Raw genomic sequence first — 9,395 nt, forward strand, 5'->3', positions numbered from 1 at the left:
ACAAACATGGAAAACATATAGCAATAATATATTATACAATTTTTTGAAAAGTACAAACACGAAAATTGAAACATGCCCAATGATAATAATCTTACCACATACACTATTTAACGTTTCTAACTAATGGTTAAATAAAATCTATTTTAAGAAAAATATTTTAAAAGGTAATAAAAAATGTCAAAACAAATAAAGTTGGAATGAACAATTTAAAAGTAGCTAAATTATATATATACATAAACAGATAATACATGCAAAAAATTTACAATAGATCATAAAATAAATAAAAAATAAAAATAAATAATACATAAAGTATATAAAGTTTAACATATAAATAAGCTTCAAAATAAGTATTATAAGAGGAAATTTAAAGTTAGTGTTATGCAAAATAATTTAAAAACCAAGATTCAAAAAGTGTATATATGTATATAATATATATTATGTGCATAGCAATAGTAATGTGTACCTATATAAAATTTTAAAACGAATAATGTACATATTAACAAGTTGTAACATAGATGAATTATATAAATGCAACCATGTAAGAATATCCAAAAGAATATAAGAATGACATACTATATAATATAAATCAATAATTATACAAAATAATTTGAAACAAGAATTACTTACCAACAATTAACAAGATACATAAAGCATAAAACTTAATATAAACATTGTATATAAAAAAATAATAATATAGGCAAGTGTTTGAAATAAACAAAGTATAATTTAAAATTGGGGAATAAATGGTATACATAAATAGATTTAAAGGGAAAAATATAAACATGTTTGCAAGGGAGTTCAAATAAGTAATTCAATTAAATTATGTGTATATATATATATAAAATAAAGAAAATAAAATAAAATAACAAAAATGAAAAATGAACAAAGGGAATACAAGAAATTAAAGTCAACCTTTTTTTGCTTTGGATTTTTTATCTCTATGTGAAAATACAATGTTTTTTTTATCCCTCCTTCCCCTTTTACATTTGGTTTTATGATGGCTTTTATAGCCTTGTTACAACATTTTTTTTATTTACTATCTTTTCTTTTTACAAGTGGTAGACAAAAGATGACTAGGCGGCGCTTAGGGCGGCGCATAGGGTGAAGAGGTTAGGTTTTTTTCTTTTTCTTCATTTTTTTTATTTTTTTATTTTTTATTTTGGGTTGTATTTGGGCTTGGGGTATTTTGGATTTTAGTTGAGTTTTGGTATTTGGGCTGTGATTTTATTGGGCCCCGAGCAAAATTTGGGTCTTACAACTGCCCCTCTTTGCTCATTGCTGTGTTAACAGGAATAGAGCAAAGACTATAAAAAGACCAATTTTGCCCAGGCTCACCGAGTCTTGAGTTCTTGATCCTTGATCTTCTTTAAATGGCCTCTTGACGGCTTCAATCTGCTTCACTGCAACTCAGGAAGGCGATATCTGCTATCTTTGATCTGCTCCCCGTCTACTCTCCGCCGCTACGGAGACCCCAAATCTGTTATCTTCGATATGCTCTCCGTCAGTACAGAGACGCCAAATCTGTTATCTTCGATCTGCTTTCCGCCGCTACAGAGATGCCAAATCATCTTCGATCTGTTCTTCGCCGCTACAGAGACGCCAAATCTGTTATCTTTGATCTGCTCTCCGCCGCTACAGAGACGCTAAATCTATTATCTTCGATCTGCTCTCTGCCGCTGCAGAGATGTCAAATCTGTTATCTTCGATCTGCTCTCCGCCGCTACAGAGATGCCAAATCATCTTTGATCTGCTCTTCGCCACTATAGAGACTCCAAATCTGTTATCTTTGATCTGCTCTCCGCCGCTACAGAGACGCCAAATCTGTTATCTTCGATCTATTCTCTGCCGCTACAGAGACGCCAAATCACGGAGACGCTAAATCTGTTATCTTCGATCTGCTCTCCGCCGCTACAGAGACGCAAATTTATTATCTTTGATCTGCTCTCCGCAGCTACAGAGACGCCAAATCTGTTATCTTCGATCTGCTCTCCGCCGCTACGGAGACGCCAAATCTGTTATCTTCGATCTGCTCTCTGCCACTACAGAGATGTCAAATCATCTTCGATCTGCTCTCTGTCGCTACAGAGATGCCAAATCTGTTATCTTCGATTTGTTCTCTATCACTACAAAGACGCCAAATCTGTTATCTTCGATCTGCTCTCCGCCGCTACAGAGACGCCAAATCTGTTATCTTCGATCTGCTCTTCGCCGCTACAGAGATGCCAAATCATCTTCGATCTGCTCTTCGCTACTACAGAGACGCCAAATCTGTTATCTTCGATCTGCTCTCCGCCGCTACAGAGATGCCAAATCTGTTATCTTCGATCTGCTCTCCGCCGCTATAGAGACGCCAAATCTGTTATCTTTGATCTGCTCTCCGCCGCTATAGAGACGCCAAATCTGTTATCTTCGATCTGTTCTCCGCCACTACAGAGATGTCAAATCATCTTCGATCTGCTCTCCACCACTACAGAGATGCCAAATAATCTTCGATCTGCTCTCCGCCACTACAGAGATGTCAAATCTGTTATCTTAGATCTGCTATCTGTCGCTACAGAGACGCCAAATCTGTTATCTTCGATCTGCTCTCCGCCGCTACAGAGACGCCAAATCTGTTATCTTCGATCTACTCTTTGCCGGTACAAAGACGCCAAATCATCTTGGATTTGCTTCAACGTAAACACGTGAAAGCCAAATTAGCTATGTCTTCGATCTGCTCCCCGCCTGATACAGAAATGCCATATCATCTTGGATATCTTCAGCTTGTTGCCCCACTGCTTAAGGGGTTAAGACTTGTGAATTCACCGATTCTACTGCACTGTCCTCTGAGGAACATGAACTATAAAATCAGTTTTATGTATCCATGCTTATGCTAAATAATTAGGATGCTATGATTGAAATGAATCAAATGCTCCTAACTAAATGTGATGCTTTATGTCAAATAATTAGGATGTTATGAAATGAATCAAATGTTCCTAACTAAATAAATGGTTATGAATGTAGAAATGTTATGAGAGTGATTCCTTTTTAAACGCTTCAAGTATCATTGCTCATAGTTCATGCGGGTTCCCTCATTGATGTACTATCGCGTCTTCTTGCTTAGCTGTTATCTCTGACAGAAAATTTGAAGAAATAGTCATAATTTGGACTACTCTTTTCCCAATGTTTTTCACTTTTGAGTCTGGTTAGTTCTGACTATTGGCCCTGTTTCAGGTTCTTGTACTATTTAGAGACTTTCCAGAGTAATATGCTAACTTCTTTTGTGTGAATATGATAAGTCCAAAAATCATGATTTCAACAAAAATACTCGAACGAGATTATCATAATGGACAAATGGAATTTTATTAAGTAAAATTTGATGTGAATATATAGGATAACAAATCTGATAAGGTGTAAAAAAAAGGTGCCCCAAATATCGCAGCACGAGCTTCTCTATTCTAATTTTTCGAAGACTCTTTCGAGCTAAATGTGTGTTCAAGAGATCCCCCGTATTTTGTTAATGGCCCAGGATGTACTGTTCTTCCTCTTTGAGGACAAGACTACCACATGCCCCACATTCAAAAATTTAGCTGCCCGATTTTGGGTTTTCAACTCAAAAACCCCTTTGGTCTCAAAGTGCCTTTTTGTGGGTTTTCACATTGGCCTTTCCATCTTTTTTTTTGTCTCAAAGCGCCCTTTGTGGGTTTTCACCTTGGCTTTTCCTTTTTTAGGTAAAATACTTCTTGAAGGCATCCGAATTTATGGGATGGGGTAGGTTTTTACCATCTATCTCGGCTAGAATTAATACTCCTTTGGAGAAAGCTTTCTTCACCACGTAAGGCCCCTCCCAATTAGACATTCATTTTCCTCGAAAATCTTTCTGTATGGGAAGAATCTTTTTCAAAACCAGGTCTCCCTCGTGGAATTCTCTAGGGAGAACCTTTTTGTCATAAGACCGCATCATTCGTTTTTGGTACATCTGACCATGACGGATAGCTCTTAGCCTCTTTTCCTCAATCAAGTTCAATTGATTGTATCGAGACTGGATCCATTCTGCTTCGTCCAACTTTAACTCCGACAGCACTTGAAAGGATGGGATCTCGACTTCAATTGGCAAAACTACTTCCATTCCGTAAACTAAAGAGAAAGGCGTTGCTCCAGTTAAGGTTCTGACTGATGTTCGATAAGCAAATAGGGCAAATAGTAACTTCTCATGCCAATCTTTGTAGGTCTCAATCATCTTTCCCATGATCTTCTTAATGTTTTTATTGGCCGCTTCCACTGCCCTATTCATTTTCGGGCGATACGGTGACGAATTGTGGTGTTTGATCTTGAATTGACTGCAGACTTCCACTATCATACTATTGTTCAAGTTTAAGGCATTGTCAGATTTAATCCTCTCCGGCATTCCGTATCGACATATGATCTCTTTTTTTAGAAATTTGCTCACTGCCGACTTTGTCACGTTGGTATATGAAGCGGCTTCTACCCATTTGGTGAAGTAGTCAATAACCACAAAGATGAATCGATGCCCATTGGAAGCCTTAGGTGACATCGGTCCAATCACGTCCATACCCCACATAGGGAAAGGCAATGGGGAGACCATGACATGTAGCAGTGAAGGAGGCACATGAATTTTGTCTCCATAGATTTGGCATTTATGACACCTCTTGGCGTAATTGATACAGTCTCCTTCCATAATGGACCAATAATACCCGAATCTCATAATTTGCCTGGCCATTGTAAAGCCATTAGCGTATGTCCCGCAGATGCCTTCATGGACTTCTTCCAAGACTCTCTTAGCCTCTACAGCATCTACGTATCTTAATAGCACTTGATCCTTTCTTCTTTTGTATAGGATCTCTCCATCTAAGACGTAGTCGATGGCCAATCTTCTCAGCGTCCTTTTGTCATTCTCGCCTGCCTGGTCCAGGTACTCATGATTCTTCACGTATTGTAATATATTGTGATACCAAGGGTGATCATCTTTTTCCTTATCCTCCTTAATACTATAACAGTGGGCCGGAGTTTCATAAATGCTCATCTGGATGGGTTTGACATCTTGTTTGTTCACCTTGATCATGGAAGCTAAGGTGGCCAAAGCATCGGCCATCTGATTTTCATCTCGTGGCAGGTAACAGAAGGTAATGTCATCATACTCTTTGACCAATTCAAGGACTAGTTTCCAATAGTCGATCAACTTGGGGTCTCTAGTCTCCCATTCTCCCTTGAGTTGATAAATCACTAGTGCAGAATCCTCATACACAACTAGCACTTTAATCTTGCGTTCTATGGCTGCACGGATACCCATGATGCATGCTTCGTATTCCGTCATGTTATTCGTACAATCAAAATCCAATTTACTAGTGAATGGATAATGATTTCCTCTTGGGGATACCAAGACTGCCCCGATTCCATTACCCATAGCATTTGATGCCCCATCAAAGTTTAGTTTCCAAGGAAGCTCTTCCGGGTCATCTTCTTCAGTGGTAGCAACACACATTAGATCTTCATTCGGGAAGTCAAAGTTCAAAGGCTCGTAGTCTTCCAAGGCTCTACTGGCCAAAAAATCTGCTATTGCACTTCCTTTTACTGCTTTCTGGTTTACATAGACTATGTCGAATTCAGAAAGTAGAATCTACCATCGGGTCATCCTTCCATTCAAAGCTGTTGACTCCATCATATACTTCAAGGGGTCCAATTTTGAGATAAGCCAAGAGGAGTGATATAACATATACTGTTTCAGTCTTCGGGTTTACCAAATTAGGGCACAACACAACTTCTCTATCAGCGGGTACCTTGCCTCACATTCTGTGAACTTTTTACTGAGATAGTAAATAGCTTTTTCTTTCCTCCCCGACTCGTCATGCTAACCCAATACGCATCCCATGGAGTTTTCGAATACTGCCAAATACAGTATCAACAGCTTATCGGGGTTAGGTGGCATCAGCACCGGAGCGTTGGATAAATACTGTTTGACCTTGTCGAAAGCCCTTTGGCATTCTTCATCCCATTCACCTGGGTTATGTTTCTTGAGGAGGCGAAAGATAGGGTCACATTTCTCGATCAGTTGTGAAATGAACCGAGCAATGTAATTTAATCTTCCTAGAAAGCTTCGAACTTCTTTCTGAGTGCGCGGCGGAGATAGCTCTTGTATGGCTTTAACTTTGTCTGGATCAATCTCGATCCCTTTTTCACTAACCACGAATCCAAGCAACTTTCCAAACTTGGCTCCAAAGCTACATTTGGCGGGGTTGAGTTTTAGCTGAAACTTCTTCAACCTCAAGAACAATTTTCCCAGGACTTGTATGTGCTCCTTCTCTATTCGAGACTTAGCTATCATGTCATCCACATAGACCTCGATTTCTTTATGCATCATGTCATGAAAAAGGGTTACCATTGCTCATTGATAAGTTGCCCCCGCATTCTTCAGTCCAAACGGCATCACCTTGTAACAGAACGTGCCCCACATGGTTACAAATATGGTTTTCTCCATATCTTCAGGATGCATCTTGATCTGGTTATATCCCGAAAAACCGTCTATGAATGAAAACAGTGAGTGTCCCGCCATGTTGTCCACTAGGGTGTCAATATAAGGTAGTGGGAAATTATCTTTTGGGCTGGCCTTATTCAAATCTCTATAGTCCACACACATTCGCACTTTTCCATCTTTCTTAGGGACAGGGACGATGTTGGCTACCCAATCTGAGTATTTTACCACTTTCAGGAATCCAGCATCAAACTGCTTTCAAACTTCTTCCTTTATTTTTAGCAAGACGTCGGGCCTCATTCTCCAGAGTTTTTACTGAACAGGTTTACACTCTTCTTTTATGGGGAGTCGATGCACCACGATGTCAGTTTCCAACCTGGGCATATCTTGGTATGACCATGCAAAGACATCTTTGAATTCTTGAAGTAATTCAATAAGATCTCGCTTCATCTCCACAGTAATACATGTTCCGATCTTCACCTCTTGTCCTTCTCCTAAGCTCACAATTTAGACTGATTCTTTGTGAGGTAGGATTTGTTTCTCATCTTGTTCTACCATCCTCAACAAATCAGGAGATAGGTTATAGCCTTGGTCATCTTTAAAATCCTGAGAATCATCCATACACACATCTTGCTCGAAAGGAAATTCTGAATCGCTAGCAGTGTCACTCATATTATTAATATCTGGGGACCTGTTATGAGGACGAAGGCAGATACAAAGAATCAAAAGAATTTGAAACATTTATTTGTATGATATGATTATGAATGATGAATGAAAGAATATTTAGAAGAATGTTTCAAGAATAAAAGAATTCGAAAGTAATCATTTGTATGGTTATGAATGGAATTGAAAGGACGAGATAACATTTGCTCAAAAATGATAATAACCGTGCATTTTATTGAAATGTCATTTTTAAACATCGGCCTATTTCACAAAAGATTCTTATTACTCCTAGGCCTAGAGCAATAAGTGTGTTTATCGGCCTATTTCACAAAAGATTCTTATTACTCCTAGGCCTAGAGCAATAAGTGTGTTTTAGATATTACTCTGAATCCGCTCTAAAAGCTACAAGAATCTCTTCCGCAGTCTAGTTGTCCAGAACACTTCCAGGCGTGCAGAGGTAAATGCCCGACAAATTCTCTCCTCCGGTCTCCTTTTCGCATATGACGTTGATGTCCAAGCTTTCTAGCCTTTCTTCTATAGCTCCCGTCATTGGTGTGTCTCTCTCGGGATGAATGATTCCCCCGGACACAAATGTTTTCGATATATGGGGGAATGTCATTGGTTCCCACTTGATTTCCTCCCCCGTTAATCGAGCTCTTCTTCTTTCTTGCTTCTTTCCCAGCTCCCTTCTCCTTTGTTTCACATCCGGCTTAAATCCTAAACCGAAGCAGTCTCTCTTGTCTTTCGGCATTGGCATTTCAACCCTTCCTTGCAGATGTCTCCCAAGTCCTCTTCCGGGTAGGGCTCATTTTCCAATCGTTAACTGAAGGCTCATCCTCGTGGTTTTGGACAATTTTGGCACCAGAATTTTGCTTCCCTCAGCGATGAAGGTTGCATTAACAAATTCTAAAGATTGAAAAGAACATTCGATTGCTTCGTCATCTGTCTCCAAATAGGGCGCATTATTGCTCACAGTTGCAATGATATCCTCTTCAGCATTGATCGTTATCAACCTCCCCTCTGATATCAGCTTCAACTTTTGATGCAACGAAGAAGGCACTACCCCAGCTGAATGTATCAAAGGCCTCCCCAATAAGTAATTATATGAGGGCTTGATATCCATTACTAGGAAATCCACCTCATATATGTTCGACCCAATCTGAAGAGGTACCTCGATTCTGCCCATCACCTTTCTCTCTGTACCGTCAAATGCCTTCACTATGTTCTGGCACTCCTTCATATGAGAGCTGTCTACAGGTAATCTGTTTAGTGTGGTCAATAGCAGGACGTTCAAAGCTGATCCATTGTCAATCAGTACGTCTGGCAGCGTATACCCTTTACAGTGCGTGGTAATGTGCAATGCTTTAGTCGACCCCATGCCACTGGGTGGTATCTCATCGTCATTGAAGAAGATATAGTTGTCGGCACTTATGTTACTAACCAATCGGTTCAGTTTGTTAATGGAGATATCATTGGCAACATATGTTTCATTCAAGACCTTTATTAGTGCGTTGCGATGAACTTCCGAGCTTAGAAGTAAGGTCAGCACTGATATACGAGCTGGTTGTTTACGTAGCTGTTCCACCACGCTGTATTCACTATGCTTTAGGAATTTTAAAAACTCCTTAGCCTCTTCTTCGTTAACTAGCTCATTAACAGGAAGTTCAGATTTAGTCGCTTTTTCCTTCACCCCTTCAACCACTAGGGCTTTTCCTTTTACGGGCTGTGCCTTCTCACTCACTGTATCGTAACGTCTCCCACTACATGTATAGGAGCCCCTATCTTGGTCCTCTTTTAAAGTGTCGACCAGGCTTTCCTTCCCCGGAATTGTCACATTACAATCATAATTCCATGGGACCCTTTTGTTATCTTTGTAAGGGAAGACTGCAGGTCTCTGGATTATGACCCTTGGTGGTAGTTAAACTCTAGCTTCATTATTTTTGGGTCTCGATATGATAATCACGGGGTAGTTAACTGTTTGATTTTGTATCATCGACTCTCCCTCCGACGCACATATGTCTCCCTCTACTGGGTTTTTAATCTCTTCATAGAATTACATTTCTTTATTGTTCATCATGTTCAGCACTAGGGCCCTGAACTCCACACACTCTTGGATTTCATGCCCCACCTCATTGTGGAACTTGCAGTAGTTCCTCTCTTCTTTGGATTCTCTTCCCAAATCCAACACGATCAAACCTCTCATGACTATCTCCCTCCACACTTATCTCAACGGAGTCTTGACTTTCGCAACCTCACACTTAAT

At 39.6% G+C, this 9,395-nt stretch overlaps 1 protein-coding gene across 1 annotated transcript; it reads right to left on the minus strand.

Annotated features, from left to right (window-relative positions):
* Nucleotides 1–4,370: 4,370 nt before the first annotated feature.
* On the minus strand, nucleotides 4,371–6,379 carry LOC107943568 (uncharacterized). Its single transcript, XM_016877332.1, has 4 exons — nucleotides 6,101–6,379; nucleotides 4,900–5,206; nucleotides 4,713–4,785; nucleotides 4,371–4,464 (listed from the first exon to the last, which is right to left on the minus strand). Exons 1-4 carry the CDS (start codon nucleotides 6,377–6,379, stop codon nucleotides 4,371–4,373), a joined length of 753 nt encoding a protein of 250 aa, XP_016732821.1.
* Nucleotides 6,380–9,395: the final 3,016 nt, after the last annotated feature.

The sequence above is a fragment of the Gossypium hirsutum genome, chromosome A06 (genome assembly GCF_007990345.1).
Source record: "Gossypium hirsutum isolate 1008001.06 chromosome A06, Gossypium_hirsutum_v2.1, whole genome shotgun sequence".
Classification (NCBI taxonomy): domain Eukaryota; kingdom Viridiplantae; phylum Streptophyta; class Magnoliopsida; order Malvales; family Malvaceae; genus Gossypium; species Gossypium hirsutum.